Source organism: Pogoniulus pusillus, chromosome 35, assembly GCF_015220805.1.
Source record: "Pogoniulus pusillus isolate bPogPus1 chromosome 35, bPogPus1.pri, whole genome shotgun sequence".
Lineage (NCBI taxonomy): Eukaryota > Metazoa > Chordata > Aves > Piciformes > Lybiidae > Pogoniulus > Pogoniulus pusillus.
In genome coordinates, this window is record NC_087298.1 from 13,203,606 (window position 1) to 13,221,080 (window position 17,475).

Consider the following 17,475-nt stretch of genomic DNA (forward strand, 5'->3'; position numbering starts at 1 on the left):
TGGCTAATTGAAAAGGCTGTAGCTGTGCTTTGAGCTCTCTACCTGCTGTTCCACGCCACTGGTTCAGCTGGTTCTGCCTTTTTTTTCCTTTGCCTCATTTGCACATCCGTGGAGTGGAAACCTTGCATCATTGCATAGCCTCTTCTGAGGGGCGAGAGGGAGGCAGGAGCCGCAGTGTGCGCCCACCCCTGAAGACAGGCTGCTCTTCTGGGGGCGGGAGCCAGGAGGGGAGCTGCAACTGGAGAGCTTGGAGCTGGCTGTGTCCCTTTTCATTAAAGCAGGGGGCAAGTGCAGTTCAGCAGCGAGGGCTGGAGCTGCCAGCCAAGTCCTGAGAGGGTTAAAATCCCAGGCAGCAGCTGACTTGTGTTGTAACTCTCAGCATCGTTTCACAACGTTGAAAGCAAACAGCACTAATGACAGTGGTGTCCAGAGATGGTCCCAAATGTCCTGTCTAATTAACATCTGTGTTTTCCTGGCGTTTGGCATTAACTTGCATCAGTCCTGAGCCCCTCTGTAGGAGTTTACAGTAAAGGGCCGTTTAGGGGCAGGCAGGCTGTCAGTGCAAGGCTTGGCCGTGCTGCAGGGCCCTGGGTAACCACCCACATCCTCTTGCTCTTCGCAGGAATCTCCCTCTCTCAAAGACTCCAAAGACTCCACTTCAAACAGCAGCGCCATGGGGAAGGAAGGCAAAGATGGTGCTGAAAGGTGAGCCTGGCTCCCCTGCTCCTCCTGCTCCCCAGCCTCAAAGGGTACCCCTTAGCCCTCTCCTCTCCCCAGCCATCCCTGGGGCTGCCCATTTTGCCCTCAGCCTTCTCCACCCTGCCAAAGCTTTAATCCCACTTTGGGGTTTTCCTTGCACAAAATAAAGGTGAGTGCAGGGGTCAGAGAGTCACAGAATGAGCCAGGCTATAAGAGACCTCTGAGATCATCCAGTCCAACCTGGTACCTAACCCTTCCAGATAACTACCTTCATCCAGTCTCCAGTCCCAGGGATGGGGACTCCACAATCTCCCTGGGCAGCCCATTCCAATGCCAATCACTCTCTCTGACAACAGCTTCCTCCTCACATCCAGCCTGGACCTGCCCTGGCACAGCTTCAGGCTGTGTCCCCTTGTTCTGTTGCTGGCTGCCTGGTAGCAGAGCCCAACCCCATCTGGCTACAGCCTCCCTGCAGGCAGCTGCAGGCAGCAATGAGCTCTGCCCTGAGCCTCCTCTGCTGCAGGCTGCACCCCCCCAGCTCCCTCAGCCTCTCCTCCCAGGGCTCTGCTCCAGGCCCCTCCCCAGCCTTGCTGCCCTTCTCTGGGCACCTTCCAGCACCTCAACATCTCTCTGCAATGGAGGAGCCCAGAACTGGACACAGCACTTAAGGGGTGGCCTGAGCAGTGCTCAGCACAGGGGCAGAATGACTGCCCTGGTCCTGCTGCCCACACTGCTCCTGAGCCAGCCCAGGATGCCATTGGCCTTCTTGCTGGATCCTGCTGAAGGAGGAGGATCCTGGTGGGATGTCACTTAACTCAGCGAGCTCACAGGGGTTAATGCAGCCCCAGGAAGCCCTCCTAAGCCTGTCTAATTGGCAGCCCTCACATTGACACTGGCTGCTCCCTCCTGCTTCCAGGGAAATGTGCAAAACCAGGCTGTATCACTGCTGGGAAATAGCCTTCCAGAGGGGGAATTCCTTCCTTGACCCTGCTAGTTAGAGGCTGGCTGAGGCCCCAAAGCAGGAGGCTTTATATCTGCTAACGCTCTTAGCTCTCATTTGCCTATGTTAATGAGGAGCTGCAGGCTGAGCAGATGGGCTGCAGGAGGAGCAGGTGAGTGCTTCCCTGCTGACTGCGACTGCTCCTCAGTTGCATGTCTAAAGCAAACCCACAGCCCAGCATTGTTCGGTGTGCGGCAGGCAGCTTCCCTCCCCCACTGCCCTGCAGTCGCTTGGAGGGTTTTAATCCCTGAAGTGCAGGGGACAACGCAGGAGTGCCCAGCAGAGCTCTCTGTCTGCCCACAGCAGGGACTGCTTGGGCACAGCTATGAAGAGGTCTTTACTCTGGGGTCAGTTTTTAGAAATACAGGCACAGGGAGCAGGTGTCCAGGCACAGGAGAGCAGGGATGCTGGAGCTGTGGGGATAGGATGAAGGCAATGGTGTGAAAGTGGAGCAGGGGAGATTTAGGTTGGGCATCAGGAGGAAGTTCAGCACAAAGAGAATCACAGAATGGTTCAGGGTGGAAGAATCACATTGGGTGATTCTGTGCTCCACAAGGACCCTGGGCAACCTCTGCCAGGCTCTCACCACCCTCACTGCAAACAACTTCTTCCTAACATCCACTTTCAATCTCCCCTCTGCCACTTCAAACCCATTCCTCCTCCTCCTCTCATTCCCAGACCTTGTCAATGCTCCCTCCCCAGCTCTCCTGCAGCCCCCTTCAGGTACTGGGAGGCTACTAGAAGGTCTCCTTGAAGACTCCTCCTCTCCCTCTCCTCTCCCTTCTCCCTTCTCATAAAATCCTGGAAGAGGTTGCTCAGGGATGTGGTTGAAGCCCCATACTTGACACATTCAAGATCAGACTTGCTGTGGCCCTGGACAGCCTGATCCCAGTTGGAGGTGTCCCTGGTGCCCAAGAGATGACCTCGGAGGGTCCCTTCCAGCCTGATGCAATCTGTGAATCTGAGATACACCCAAAAAATTGGTCAGAGCTTTCTGCTGTGTCTTCCTGCAGCAGCAGAGCCTGTCCCCTGGCCTTGGAGCAGCAGCCTGGGCTGGCTGAGATCTCTGGAGTGTGCTCAGCCTCTGTGGGTTTGAGGAAGGGCTTAGGGCTGTGTGCTCTGGCAATTCGCTGGATTAAGGAGCGGCAGCAGCGAGTACACATGCAGGGCACAGGCAAATCCTCTCTGCCAGCAGCACAGGCAGACAAGTGCTCAGCTCCTGAAGGTTCATCTTTATCTGTTTCAAGAGATGTGCAGAGCAGCAGAATCAGAGCTGAACGTTTGGGCTTGTTTGCAAAAGCTTTACCTCCAGGCAGGCTGTGTACTTAGTGTTGTTTGACGAAGGTTTGTGTGCTGAGAGCTCAGGTGGACCTAGCATCTCTTCCCCTGGGTGGGAAAAGACACTGAGGGGTATTTGCCTCTCTGTTTTCTTTTTTTGGCAGGCAGCAGCAGTCTCCAGATTCTTTGGAGTCCTCACAGCTGGAGGAAGAGGTGGATGAGCTGTCACTTATTGACCACAGTGAAATCATGGCTCGGTTGACACTGAAGCAGGAGGTGGGTGTGCAGCAAGGGTTTGCTTTCAATGCTTGCTGGGTGCTGTGCTGCAGTCTGCTTCTCCCTGTGCACCAGGCAGGCATCAGCTCTGGATGGCTTTTTTGCTGTTTGAAAGGGAGGAGCAGGCTGCAGCCTAGGGGTGTGCAGGTGAAAGAAGCAGCTGCTGGGAGCTGTCAGGATGTCCCCTCCCTGAAGGTGTTCAAGGCCAAGTTGGATGATGAAGTTTTTCCTGTCCAACCTGGTGTTGAACATCTCCAGGAAGGACATCTACAACCTAAGGTTGCCCAGAGAGGTTGTGGAAGTCCTCCTCCATGGAGGTGGTGAACCAGGCTGAAGGGAACTTGGAGCTTGCCTGATGTGTTCTGCTGTGCTTGCAGGGAGATGATGGCCCAGATGTCCGTGGTGGATCTGGAGACATTCTGCTGGTGCATGCAACAGAGACTGACAGGAAAGGTAAAGTGGCTGCCCCCAGGCAGGGCTGAGCAGCACAGCTGCTGGGGCCTGATGCTGCTTGGCTGCTGTGGCTGCAGGCAGCTGGGCTGGGGAGGGCTCTGCCTGTGAGCCTCTGAGGGGGGAACTGTGCTGATCTTTGGTGAAGTGGAGGTAAGCTGGATAAGCCCTGCTGGTTCCATTTAGCAGCAGGGATGGTGTTAACTCCTGACAGCCCTTGCCCAGGAACACCAGTGGAGCTGTGCCAGTGCCATGCTGGTGCCTCCCTACCTGCAAAGGCAGGCCACTGCCTTCTGCCAGCACAACTGTGACCAGCCTGTGGCTCAGGGCCTGTTTTCAGAGGTGCTCTTACCTCTGCACTTCAGGGCAGTGGTGATGGAGGAGCTGCTGGAGTTGCATACCAAGCAGGAGAGAAGGGTCCTTGGTTTGGGTCTGTGCCAGGACAGACCCAGCTGGGTTACCTCACGTTGCCTTCTGGGCAGAGGGGAACCCAGAATAAATCTAGCCCCACACCCTGTTGCATGATGCTTCTTGTCCAGATCATGATGCTTCTTGTCCAGCTCATGATGCTTTCTTGTCCAGCTCATGATGCTTCTTGTCCAGCTCATGATGCTTCTTGTCCAGCTCATGATGCTTTCTTGTCCAGCTCATGATGCTTCTTGTCCAGCTCATGATGCTTCTTGTCCAGCTCATGATGCTTCTTGTCCAGCTCATGATGCTTCATGTCCAGCTCATGATGCTTTCTTGTCCAGCTCATGATGCTTCTTGTCCAGTAGAGTTTTCCACAAGAGCTAAATGGAATCAGGGGCAAAGAGAGGATCTGTGGTGTGCGGGGAGAGGCAGAAGCGAAGCGGCAGGGCTGAGCGCGGCGCAGAGAAGCCAGGCTGGGGGGGACAGGGCCTGCTCCGCTGCTGCTCTTGTGCCCGGGGGTCCATCTGCTGGTGAGAAGCTCCAGCTCAGCGTCTCCGCAGAGCCCGCTCTGGTGTTTGTGTCCTCTGCCTCTGAGGCTGTATTCAGCCTCTGCAGAAGCTTCCTTTGTCTGCAGGCAGGACTGGCTGAGGCTTTCTTGTCTTCCCCTGCAGACCTGGTGCTGTACTGTGAAGCCTTCCTGACTACCTACAGGACTTTCATTACCCCTGAGGAGCTCATCAAGAAGCTGCAGTACAGATATCCTTTGGTGTGAGCTGAGTAGTCAGCTGGAGGGCAGCTGGTGAGCATGGTCAGTGATGTGCTTGCCCTGGAGGTGTCCCAGGCAGGACTTCTTTCACCTCTGCACACTGGGCAGGCCCAGGCAGGGTGGGGAGCTGGACCTGAGAGCAGGTCAGATTCTCTGTCCATCACTGGGGCTTTGCTGGCAGAGTGTGGAGAAGGTTTCTTGTAGAGCACCCTGCCTGCAGCTCCTTCCCCTGGGCTCTGCTCCTGTGGCTCCCTCGGCTGTCAGCTGAGCTGCGGCAGTGTCCGGGTTCAGGCACTGCAAGGACCTCGTGGGCCTTGGACTTTGGTCCTGCACACAGCCTCTGAGGTGTTCCTGTCCTCTGTCACAGCTCTTCACTGCCACCTGCAGCAGAGCCACCCTGGCTGCTGCTGGGATCAGCCTGGCTAAGGACACAGCAGATGAGTGCAGAGCAGCTGCCAGTGACCACTGCTGGGCCACTCCTGCAGGCCCATGTCAGTGCCTGGCTCTCTCCTGACCTCCTTCTCCTCCCCTTTGTGCACCTGGCAGGAGCTTTGCCAGGCTGTGCTGTCTCCCCTGCCACCATTCCCCTTGCAGCTAGTTGGGCAGTGGGGAAGGTGGAGGTGACATCTGTGATCTGTTGAGACCAGATGTCACAGAGCTGAGGGGGAGGTCACAGCAGAGGAGTGCTGCTCATTCCATTCCACCTTGGAGACAGCCCTTGCAGGCTCCACCTGCTCTGCTGGCACCACTCCTCCTCAGCCCTGCTAGCTGCTGGCAGCTCAGTGCTGTTGGTTAGAGCCCTGTAACTGTTGTCCCTTGTCCTGGGGACTGATCAGCAGTCTCCAGACAGAGCAGCAGCACTCTGTGAGCTGTGCTGCTGCTGCTCTGGCCTCACCCAGTCCATCCCTTAACTTGCAACCAACGTATGAGAAGTTCTGCCACTTCCCAGACACCTTCAAGAAGAGAGTCAGCAAGAACACCTTCTTCGTGCTGGTCAGGGTGGTGGATGAGCTCTGGTGAGTGCTCTGCTTCCTTCTGGGCTGGCAAGGGAGGGGGTGGTAGCCCTGCAGGGGTCTCACAGCACCAAACCTTGTCAGGGGTTGGAAGGACCTCTAGAGATCGAGGCCAACCCCCTCTGCCAGAGCAGGATCAACCAGGGCAGGGCACACAGGCTGAGGCTTGAAATTCTCCAGAGGAGGAGACTCCAAAGCCTCTCTGGGCAGCCTGCTTCAGGGCTCCTTCACACCAAGAAGTTTCTTCTCATGTTGAGATGAAACCTCCTGGGTTCTAGCTGGTACCCACTGTCCCTTGTCCTGTTACTGGGCACCACCAAAAAGAGTCTGGCACCTTCATCCTGGCACCCACCCCTCAGGTGGGTGTGAAGATGTGTTTAAACCCCATCTGTGGTGACAGCTGAGAGCTACCCTCGCAGTGAGACACCAGTGAGGCTGAAGGCTCTTGATGGAAGAGCAGGTTCTCAGGGTGCCCTTTGATGGAGAGCAGGTTCTCAGGGTGCCCTCAGATGGAGAGCAGGTTCTCAGGGTGCCCTCAGATGGAGAGCAGGTTCTCAGGGTGCCCTCTGATGAAGAGCAGGTTCTCAGGGTGCCCTCAGATGGAGAGCAGGTTCTCAGGGTGCCCTCTGATGAAGAGAAGGTTCTCAGGGCGCCCTCTGATGGAGAGCAGGTTCTCAGGGTGCCCTCAGATGGAGAGCAGGTTCTCAGGGTGCCCCCAGATGGAGAGCAGGTTCTCAACGTGTCCTCACTGGCTCGGTGATTTTAGTGTCCAGGGAAAGGGGAATCCTGGGAAGGGAGGAACTGGGAGCAGGAGTTTCAGCAGCTCACTTCTGCTTGTAGGGAAGAGCAGGTACAGACTCTGCAGCTCAGTCACAGCTCTGATCCCTTGCTGGGCTTTCCATCTTTCTCTCAGCTTGGTGGAGCTGACAGAGGAGATCCTCAAGCTGCTGATGGACCTGGTGTTCCGGCTGGTCTGCAACGGGGAGCTGAGCCTGGCCCGGGTCCTGCGCAAGAACATCCTCGACAAGGTGGATCAGAAGAAGCTGCTGAGCTATGCCAACTCCATCAAACCTCTTGCAGCCAGAGGAGTGGCCGCCAGGTGAGGAAGGATGCATCTCACTGTGCCTTGGTCCTTTGAGAGCCAGGACATCCCCTTCTTGTGGGCTCAGTCGAGAGCAGAAGGAAGGAAAGACAACAGTTTGTTTGCGTGGAGTTAGAGAGTGGAGTGGGTTGGAAGGGACCCCCAAAGGTCACCTGGTCCAGCCCCTCTTAGGCTTTACCACAGAATCACAGAGTTGGGTGGGTGGGAGAAGCCCTCTGAGGTCATCCAGTCCAACCCTAACCCAACACCACCACGGCCACTACACTCTGTCCCCAGGTGCCATGGCCACCTAGAACCCCTCCAGGGCTGGGGACTGCAGCACCTCCCTGGGCAGCCTCTGCCAATCCCTGACCTCTCTTGTGGCAAAGAAAATTTTCCTCCTCTCCAACCTAGCCCTCCCCTGGCACAATTCCAGGCCATTTCCTCTCCTATCATCTGACACTGCAGACCTCACCCTTGAGACCTCATCCTTGCTCCCCACAGGCCAGGCACTCTGCATGATTTCCACAGCCACGAGATCGCTGAGCAGTTGACCCTGCTGGACGCTGAGCTCTTCTACAAGATTGAGGTAGAGAGACAGGGGTGGGGTGAGGGTGGGGGTGGGGCCTGGCACACAGACCCTCTGCAATCTCTGGCATCCCCTGCAGCTCCCCAGGCATGCCTGCGGGTGGGAAGTGACAGCTGAGCTGGTGTCAGCAAATGGCTGTGACCACAGACTGCAGCTGGGAATCTGGAGGCAGAAATCCCACTTTCATGTGTGGCATTTTCCCACCCTTCTCCTCTTCTTCCTTGGCAGATCCCAGAAGTTTTGCTTTGGGCAAAGGAGCAAAATGAAGAGAAGAGCCCCAACCTGACCCAGTTCACAGAGCACTTTAATAACATGTCCTACTGGTAAGGAGCTGGGGGCCAGCTGTGGCTCTGATCTGGCCTGGCCCTCCAGTGCCCTCACAGAGCTGGGTTGCCTTGGCACAAGTGGGGTATCAGATCTTCTGGGCTAGGAAGCAGCTGCAGGGCACTCATATAAGACTCCAGAGCACATGAAAAACAAAATCAGGAGGGTTGTGGAGGGCTCTGCACCCTGCAGGAGCCATTGGCAGCACCACTGAGCCCTGCAAACCAGCACTGCCCCTGCAAAGAAAGTGCTGCCTGGGAAGGGCTCCTGTGCTCCTCCCCTGGCCCAGGCTGGCTCTGTGACGAGTTGCAGTGCTCCAGCTAGGCTGCAGCTTTTTAGCATTGCTGGCCTGGCCTCATCAGGTTGGGCTTTTGTAATGAACCAAGAGGAAATCTGAGCTCTGCTGAGGTGGTTTGTCCTGTGTGTGTTCTCCCTGCTCTTCCAGGGTCCGTTCAATAATCATGCTGCAAGAGAAAGCCCAAGACCGAGAGAGGCTGCTCCTTAAGTTTATAAAGATTATGAAGGTATCAGCTTGATCCTTGCTGTGATTCTCACCCAGCACTCCTGAAAGGAGCAGGGGAGTGGGACCTGCTGCCTGGGAGAGCTGTTGGAGGCTGGAAGGCTTCGGAGGTCTCTAGAGTAACCAGAACGTTCTCCCTCTCCGCAGCACTTACGCAAGCTGAACAATTTTAACTCCTATCTGGCCATCCTTTCTGCACTGGATTCTGCACCCATCCGAAGGCTGGAGTGGCAGAAGCAAACCTCAGAGGTGAGCAGCAGCTTCAGGGCAGAGGGGAACCTGTGCTTGTGGTGTGGAGCAGCTCTGGGTGGTTCTGTCAGCGCAGCAGTGTCCCGGCGTGGAGGGAGGGATGGTGGAGAACTGCTCTCCAGTGGGTGTGGATAATGCCACGGTGCTGGAAGCCTGCAGAGTGGCTGGGCACTCTGACAGCTGCTGGTGAGCACTCTGACAGCTGCAGGAGTGCCAGCACAGGCATGGGTAAGAACAGCCTCCTCCTCCTCACTGCAGATTGAAGGCTTGGTGAGGCTGACAGCAGCGAGGTTCTGTGTAACTGCACTCGTGGCCAGGCTGAGTAACTCAGCTGGAGCAGTGTCAGGCTGGCATTAAGCCCCTGGCCTCTGTGGCTCTCTGGGGAGAGGTCAGAAAGAAGAAGGGGTTTGCAGCAATGGTGTCACCAGCAGCTTTGTGTTGCCCCAGGGCCTGGCCGAGTACTGCACTCTGATCGACAGCTCCTCCTCCTTCCGCGCCTACCGAGCAGCTCTGGCTGATGTGGAGCCTCCCTGCATCCCTTACCTGTGAGTGGGGACTTGGGGTCCTCTGCTGTCACTTCTGCACCTTCAGATGTTCCTTCAAAGGGTCCTCAGCAGCTTCTGCTCAGCTCAGCTCTTGCGTTTTGCTCTACACCCAGAGCAAGGCACAGCGACGTGTGCCAGCAGCCCAGGGGCCCTCCCTGGTGCAGTTTGCCCTGTGGCCCAGGCAGGCAGGGGGCAGCTCTCCCTTTGTGAGATGCCCTTTGTGGAGTGATGGTGGCAAAGGGCCTGGGTCTCCAGCTGACCTTTTTAACTGCATTTGCATTGGGCTCTGTGTGGAGAAAGGCAAGTTTTCCCAGGGGGTGCAGTGGATCCTACAGCCTCAGGCTGCTGCTTGGTCCCCTGCCACAGCCCTGGTCCTGCTGCCTGCAGGAGCTGCTGCCTGCTCAGACAGGCTGCTCCATCCTGCTTCTGGATGAAAGGCTGCAGCCAGTGCCCCTCTCCCTGAGGGCCTTCTGGCCTTGATACCAGACTTGCTCTGGCTTTACACCAGAAAAACTTGCCCTGGCCTTGCTTCTATCTGTGAGTGAGTCCTGTAGGTCCACTGCATCACATCGGGCAGGGGCCACAGCAGGGCTGTGCAGAGACATGGCTGAGAGGGGAGGCAGAGAGAGGAAGAGAGCTCAGACCTCCTAGCTGGTGGGAGAAAAGCTCTCCTGCTTACAGCTGGGGGGTGCTTTAACCCTTGGCAGGCACTTCCCACCACAACCTTCTTCCAGCCTGGTCCTTCTTTCCATGGAGGGTGACAGAGCAACCTCAGCATCCTTAGTGTGCCCATGAGTGCCTCAGAGGTGGTGTGTGATGGGCACCTTGCACCTGAACACCTCCAGCTCTGATTGCTGGGGCAATGTTTCCCTCAGTCCCAAGTTGCCATGCTGGTGGTGGCAGCAGTGGGAGGCTCATTGGCTTGCCTGGTGTTTGGCTGCCTGTGCTGCCCCTGTGTGACTAACCTCTGCCCTTGTTTGCCTTCTCCCTGGCCTGCTGCCCCTTTCTGTCCTGCAGAGGCCTGATCCTGCAGGACCTGACCTTTGTCCACCTGGGGAACCCTGATTACATCGACAGCAAAGTGAACTTCTCCAAGCGCTGGCAGCAGTTCAACATCCTGGACAGCATGAGGTGCTTCCAGCAAGTGTAAGTGGGGCAGAGCTGGGGGGGCTGTGGCACAGAGCCTCGTGGAAGGGCATTTATCTCCTGGTGGAGACGTGGGAAGGCCTGGGCTGTGCTCAGCTTCCTCCTTCTCCAGGTTAGCCATGACTAAAAGTTATGGAGTTTTGCTCTCTGAGTTTGGAGGTGCAGTGCAGGGAGGCTTTGCCAGCACCTTTCAGCTCCTCCTCCAGGTTTTGCTGTTGCTGGTTCTGGAAGGTTGTCTGCAATGCTGGCTGGCAGCAGAAGCAGCAGCTCTAGCTACTGGCTTCAGTGGGACAGAGACTTTCCCCCCCCCCTCCCCGTTCAGCACTGGGCATGATGATTTTCCCCTTCTTGGTGTCACCCCACAGGCACAAGTATTGGGCTCAGGTAATGCCACAGAGCCCACAGCTGTGGATGTCCCTTAGAGCAGGGCAGGAGTGGCTCAAAGCTGGGAGAGGTCCCCAGGTAGCCTCTGATTCACAGAGTCATAGATCCGTGGGATGGTTTGGGTGGGAAGGGACCTTCAGGATGATCATCTCCACCCCCCTGCCATGGGCAGAGACACCACCCACCCGCCCAGGCTGCCCACCCTGGCCTAACACCCTCCTCCTGTGTGGCTTTGCAGACATTATGACATCAAAAGGAACGACGACATCGTCTCCTTCTTCAACGACTTCAGTGACCACCTGGCCGAGGAGGCCCTCTGGGAACTGTCCCTCAAAATCAAACCTCGCAACATCACCAGGCGGAAAACAGACCGGGAGGAGAAGACCTAGGAGCAGGGCTGTGTGAGCCAGGAGAATTGCTCCAAGAGGCACCGAGGGCAGCTATGAGACTGGAGTTCCATGTTTGTACCTGTTACTGGATGATGCCCCCTCCTCCCAGCTGGCAGCGACCCCGGGGGGTGAGCGCGGGGCGGTCGCAGCAGAGAAGTGACCAGGGCAGGGAGCCGCCGGTGCTCGCTGCACTCTCGCCCTCCTCCTCTCCCTCCCTCCAACCACCAACCAGCTTCCAACCCGGGGAGAGAGCTCTGTGGAAGGAGGGTCCCACACCGGCCTGTTACTGGTTTGCCAGCTGATGGCATCTGGGAGCACCCAGCGGTGGGGTTGGGAGGGTCAGCAAGAGCTCAGCACCCGCAGCCCTGCCTCCGGAGTGGTGTTCAGCAGGCAGCAGCTGTGGAAGCCAAGGGTGTGAGCGTCCCCTGCGGTGCCACCTGGAAAGGTGCCCATCCCTAGGAGACGAGGGTGGAAGAGACTCCCACTGCCTGCTGGAGGAGCTCTGCTGTCAGACAGCTGCTTGTGTTTACAGGGGGCTTGGCTTTACCCCCGAGCCGCGGTGCCACCTTCGCCGGGAGGAAGGCTCCGGATGCAGAGATGGAAGAGGCACTGAGACTGTGGGCAGGGACCCGCCATCTCCAGCCATCGAATCCCCTCCTCCTCCTCTTCTCAAATCCCCTTATTTAAGCAACGTTCTCCATCCCTCCAGCCCCTGCAGACACTGAGTGCCCGCCCTGGGCCCGCGCCGGGCAGCACCGGCACAGGCTTTGCCCATTGGCTGCCGCAGGACACAGGAGTGTAGATGTGAGAGCTGAGAGCCCCGCGGGTGCCTGCCTGGGACTACTGAGGCTGCGAGACTAAACCTGCAAAACATCCTGTGTGAAGTACCCAACCAGCTGCCAGTGCTGGGAGGAAGGCTGCAGGAGCCAGCAGAGCCACTTCTGGAGCTGGCAGTGGGAAGCAGGAGTCCTGTGCCTGGCCGAGCCACCCCAGCCCCTCCTCCCCGCTCCCTTCTGCTCTCACTGTTGCCAAATGTTTTTTCCAGGGGTTCCCCATCTGACTGACCCTTGGTGCTGTGCTTTGTGACCTGTGCTTTGGCAGGAGCTCCAGCAGGTGCCAGTCCCCAGGTCCCCTCCGTGCTGGAGCCAGGAGCAGGGGCAGCTGGGCACGGAGGGGTCTCATTTCCCACACAGGCAGCATTGCCCCCAATCTGTTGTGTGCCTTATTCAGCCCTTCTGGCCCCACTCCTGTCCCATCCAGGGCATCCCCCCCTCTGCAGCGCCAGCCAGGCCCTTTCACATCCCTTGCCTGTCCCCATCCAAGGTTCCTGGTGTGGGTCATGAGTCTGGGGGCACAGTGAAGGTTTCAGCAGCCCCACGAGGCCTCCCTCAGCACCGTGTCACAGTCACAGGCTTTTGGAGCCCTCTCTGGCAAAGTCCTGTGGGTTTAGGGCAGCAGCTCACAAGGAACCTGGATGTGGGGAGAAGTTGGCAGAGCATCCCCAACTTCTGGGTAGCAGCCCCATGTTTGCTGGAGCCTCTCTGTTTGCTCTGGGTGGATCGGAGCTGCCAGGCTCCCTCTGCAGCTTGCGGAGCCTCAGCTGGCTGCCTGCGGGCGGCAGGAGGGAGCAGCTCACAGGGGCGCACCCAGCTCCAGCATCCGCCCCACGAGTCAGGCACAGGACTTGTGCAGCAGCCCAGCGCTGGGGAGCAGGGAGACCTCCCCTGCCTGTCAGGCCATCGTCGAGGGGAGCAGAGTGTGGGGTCCAGCACTGGTTTGGGCATCCCCGGAGTGGGAGGAGCTGGGAACTTGCTGTGCTGAGACCACAGCGTCCAGCCCAGGGCACTTCCAAACCCGTTTATTTTGATGGCACCAAGGGCACTGTGGCCCTGTGCCTTGCCCTCCCTAGGCTTTGCAGTCCCCAGAGGCTTCCCAGGCTCGCAGGCAGGAGCTCTGCTCCTGTTTCCTTTGTAAATAAGAGGTTTTCAGCAGCCTGACAGCACCAGACTGTGAAAAGACAAACACAAACACAGCCCACAGCTGGCCCTGGCATCTGGCCCTGGCCCCCTCGGGCTGGCTCCACCAACTTCCTGGGCACTGTGCTGTGGCACAGACTGGTTCTGGCAGCACTGGAACCACAGCCCACTGCTTCCCCTTCCTTTGTGGGGACCCTGGGGGTGGCAGAGTCCATGCTGGAGGCTCGATACCAGAGAGGGACAGGAGGGTCACCTGGTCCTTAGCCCTGCCAGGGTGCTCTGGCAAGCAGGAGCTGAGTCCAGCCTCTTCCCCGTGCTTGAGCTGCAACTACTCTTGGCACCAAAGAGGGGTCTTGCTCCCTACCCTCTCCTGGCCCCCCAGAAGCCAGAGGCTCAGCCTCTGGTAGGGGAAGGTTGGTGTGGTCACAGCACCTCATCCTGCGTGGTGGGGCTGAGCCCCTGCCTGTCCTCCCCTGCTCCTGTCCTTTGCTGTGCCCTCATCCCCAGCCAAGCAGGACATCCCCACCATGGCTCCTGGCTTGTCTCCAGACCTCAGGCTGGAGGGACCCTAAAGAAGGATCCCCTCACCCAGAGCAGCTTCAGCTTTGCTGATCAGAGACCATCCCCTGCAGGAGCAGCACCCCTGGGCAGCAGGAGCCCAGAACATCAGCAAGGCGTTGGCCAGGGGCATAGGCCTGTGTCTCGCAGGCAGCATCCCTGAGACCATCACCTCTGCTCGGGGGCAGGGAAGGGTCTCAGTCACCTCTGGGGGCAGGGAGGGGTCTCAATCCCCTCTCCACAAGGGCAGGGAGTGGGGAGAAGCAGTGCCCCCGGTCACCAGCCCCCTGCCCCTGTCCCCCAGCCCCAGCAGCTGTGTTGTGTTGTACACTGGCCACTGCCCCAGCCCCGCTGGTGGCATCTCCCTGCCACCCTCTCAGCCCTGTACTTTTCTACTGAAGTCAAATAAAGAGCAGCGACAAAGCCTCCTGCCGGTCCTGCCTGCGGTGCATGCAGCAGTCTGGATTAAAGTGACAATCGAGTCCACCTGTGGCGCTGCTCTGGCCTCCTGTTTTCTCCCCTCCCCCCCGGGGTCTCCACCTCCCCTAGGCCATTTTCCCCTGCAAATCTCTTCCTCACCTCCCAGTGCTTGGGAGGCACCTTCTGGGCACTGCTGTCCCCCGTGGCAGGGGTTCTGCTGCCCAGAGCAGGCTGGCAGGCGTGTGCCCGGCCATGGCCCCGTGCCAGGCAGCCGCGGGCTATAAATAACTCCGTAGCAGCCTGGGTGGCCAAGCAGGCTCCATGCTGTGCCAGTCCTGGATGGAGTTCAGCATTCCTCTGGGAACCAGGCACTGGCCCAACACATGCCCACCACTTGTGGTGCCACATGGCAGTGGCCTGGCAAAGCGTGAGTGGCTGTGGGCTCCCAGGAGGCAGAGGTGTGAGCAGAGCTGGTCTCTGGCACAGGGCACACAGCCAAGCTCTGCTCACCACAGCAGCCTTCAGACCCAGCAGCTCATCCTGCCCAGACCTGGGGCTGCTGCGTGCCCAGCACGGCCCCATGGGGACTCCCCTTCCCCAGGGGTCTCGGCCTGAGTTCTGTGCTGGTCACAAGGCGGGGGCTGAGCAGCAGGTGCTTGGTGTGCGCAGACACAGAAGCTTTGGCTACAGCTGTGTTTATTTCAGCCCGGGAGCAGCAAGGAGGCAGCGGCACAGGAGTGTTTGTCTGCAGCACCACCCGGGGATTCTGCTCACCTCCGTACTCAGCAGGCAGAGCAGCAGCTGCTGCTGGAGCAGCCACAGGCCTTGGGCTCGCCATTACCCTTGGCCATTTGCTCCACCTCCAGCCCCAATTCCACGAGATGCTCTCCCTGCACCAGAGCCCCCTTGGGCACCTCCAAGTGCCAGTCCACGGTGATGGGATTCAACGTCCCACGGCAGAGCCTGGTCCCATGCACGGTGCTGCTGCTCCCTGCCCGCAGCTGGTCCCACGGCACGGCACCAGCATCGCTTTGGGCTGGGTTCCTCCTGCCCGTGGGGCTGAGAGCAGGTGGATGAGGGCAGCCTGTGGCTCCTCACCCCACGGGAAGGATGGATGCTGCCCCTTGGCCCCAGCAACACTTTGTGGTCATCTGGCGGTGCCAGGAGAGGGCTGTGGCTGCTCCACCTGGCCTGCAGTGAGCCACAGAGAGCCTCCTGCAGGTGCCATGTCCCTGGGGCTCGGGGACCCTGTCATAGGTACAGGGACACCAGGACGTAGATGACCCAGCTGATGGAGGCGAACAGCCCGAAGAGGAGGCTGAAGAGGACCAGGGACTGAGCCTTTCTGGATGCCACCCTCGCCTGCACCACGTCCCCGCGGCCAAGCGCAGCTCGGGTCTGGCGCAGGGGCAGAAGGGCAGAGAGGTTAGAGGACGCCCACGGCACCGGCACAGGGTGGGCTGGTGTCGCTCAGGACCACACCGCCCTCACCTCGTAGGAGTAGACGAGGGCGACGACGCCGGTCAGCAGGCAGCAGAAGACAGTCACCAGCGCCGACTCCACCAGGTAGTCCTTGGGCAGCAGCTGCGCCTGCCCTGCGCTCGGCTGCGGCATGGGGGGCGGGAGGGGTGGTTAGAGCGGTACGACCCCTGCGTGCCCCAGCCGGGCTGTGTGCCCGCGGTGCTGCTTGGCACCACACACAGCCGGGAGGGACGATGCGGGGTGAGCCCGCAGGAGCACGGCAGGGTGTGCGGGGGGGGGGGGGATACGTACGGCAGGGTAGGGCCCGGGCGCAGGGGGGATGCCCTGGGGTGGGAAGGGCCCCCCCGGCCCCGGCTGGTAGACAACTGGAGCCTGCTGGGAGAAGCCGGTGGGGAGGGGCAGGTAGAGGAGGTGCAGGCTCTTGGGGTCCGGGGGTGTGTAGGGGGGAGGGTCCTCCTCGAAGGCCGCGTTGCTGACCGCCGACACCACCGTGGGCCCATCCGCACCAGGCGCTGGGGGGTGGCAGCGGGCACCGGGCCCCTGCAGCCGCCCAGCTGCGCCCCCGCCCTGCGCCGCTGCCCCTGCCGGCTCCTCAGCCTCCATCCTGCCGAGAATCCTGCGGTCACAGGGAGGCCGTGGGCTGCCCCCCGCCCCGCGGGCAATGGCTGGGACTGTGCCAGCCCCACCCCCAACACCGAAAGTCCTCTGTAATTCGAACCGAGTTCGGGCGCCACCGGCTGAGCGGACCCCTCCCCACCTGCCCCCCTCGCTGCTCCCCAGCGAGCCCGAACACGTCCCCGACAGTGCCCCATCCCCACTCACGTCGGTGCCCGCGGTCCCCCAGTCGGACGCTCGGCCCTGGTGCTCGCTACGGCCCTGCTGCGGTCCCCGGTCCCCGCATGGCCCCGCGCCGGCGGCCGGAGCGCTGCGGGACGGGACGGGACTGGCCCGGCGGTTAATCATTGACCGCCTGTTTGCCCGGGGCCCTGCGCCGGCGGGACCGCGCCCGGTACGGCCACCCGGGCCCCAGCACCCAGGGGAGATGGGAGGGGACGAGACAGGGACGGGGTCACCCCCCCGGGACTCCGCCGTGCCAGCCGCGCAGCGAAGCGGGGAGGCGCAGGTGCGGCTGGGGGCTGCTGGCGCCGGGCGGACTGTCAGGGGTCAGTGAGATTTGGCTCTGTCTGAGCGGGTGGTGAGGAGAGAGCTGCGCCCGCGGCCCGGGCACAGGACGGCTGCGAAGCGGCCCCGGCCCAGCTGCACCTGCCAGTGCTTCACCTCAGAATTGCTCGGGGGGGAGAACCGCTCAGAGATCATCCAGCCCCAGCACGGCCACGGCCACACGGCTCCTGAGCACCGCCAGGGACGGGCGCTCCGCCACCTCCCTGGGCAGCCTGTGCCAGTCCCTGACCACTCTGGCACCACTTTTCCTCCTCTCCATCCTCATCCTCCCCTGGCACAGTTCCAGGACAGTTCCTCTCCTTCTGTCTCCTGAGACTAGGGAGGAGAGACCAACCCGCAGCGAGCCCCACAGCCCGCAGCGAGCCCCACAGCCCGCAGGGAGCCGCACAGCCCGCAGGGAGCCCCACAGCCCGCAGGGAGCCCCACAGCCCGCAGGGAGCCCCACAGCCCGCAGCGAGCCCCACAGCCCGCAGCGAGCCCAACAGCCCGCAGGGAGCCCCACAGCCCGCAGCGAGCCCAACAGCCCGCAGCGAGCCCCACAGCCCGCAGCGAGCCCCACAGCCCGCAGGGACCCCCACAGCCCGCAGCGAGCCCCACAGCCCGCAGGGACCCCCACAGCCCGCAGGGAGCCGCACAGCCCGCAGCGAGCCCCACAGCCCGCAGGGAGCCCCACAGCCCGCAGGGAGTCCCACAGCCCGCAGCGAGCCCCACAGCCCGCAGCGAGCCCCACAGCCTGC

At 60.2% G+C, this 17,475-nt stretch overlaps 2 protein-coding genes across 2 annotated transcripts in view; one reads left to right on the forward strand and one right to left on the reverse strand.

The window, feature by feature from the left end:
* The window catches only part of RAPGEF1 (Rap guanine nucleotide exchange factor 1), a 91,430-nt gene extending 77,284 nt beyond the window's left edge, over positions 1 to 14,146 (forward strand). Inside the window, exons 14-26 of the mRNA XM_064170855.1 lie at positions 623 to 705; positions 3,142 to 3,253; positions 3,631 to 3,706; positions 4,786 to 4,870; positions 5,804 to 5,896; positions 6,807 to 6,992; positions 7,479 to 7,563; positions 7,792 to 7,886; positions 8,333 to 8,411; positions 8,555 to 8,656; positions 9,104 to 9,201; positions 10,219 to 10,347; positions 10,970 to 14,146. Coding sequence (XP_064026925.1) covers positions 623 to 705; positions 3,142 to 3,253; positions 3,631 to 3,706; positions 4,786 to 4,870; positions 5,804 to 5,896; positions 6,807 to 6,992; positions 7,479 to 7,563; positions 7,792 to 7,886; positions 8,333 to 8,411; positions 8,555 to 8,656; positions 9,104 to 9,201; positions 10,219 to 10,347; positions 10,970 to 11,120 — 1,374 coding nt within the window. The 3' untranslated portion in view covers positions 11,121 to 14,146. The remainder of the gene's footprint in view (positions 1 to 622; positions 706 to 3,141; positions 3,254 to 3,630; positions 3,707 to 4,785; positions 4,871 to 5,803; positions 5,897 to 6,806; positions 6,993 to 7,478; positions 7,564 to 7,791; positions 7,887 to 8,332; positions 8,412 to 8,554; positions 8,657 to 9,103; positions 9,202 to 10,218; positions 10,348 to 10,969) is intronic.
* Positions 14,147 to 14,752: 606 nt separating this feature from the next.
* On the reverse strand, positions 14,753 to 17,099 carry PRRT1B (proline rich transmembrane protein 1B). Its single transcript, XM_064170854.1, has 4 exons — positions 16,379 to 17,099; positions 15,848 to 16,160; positions 15,566 to 15,679; positions 14,753 to 15,472 (listed from the first exon to the last, which is right to left on the reverse strand). Exons 2-4 carry the CDS (start codon positions 16,157 to 16,159, stop codon positions 15,326 to 15,328), a joined length of 573 nt encoding a protein of 190 aa, XP_064026924.1. The 5' UTR covers position 16,160; positions 16,379 to 17,099; the 3' UTR covers positions 14,753 to 15,325.
* Between the last annotated feature and the right edge of the window lie 376 nt (positions 17,100 to 17,475).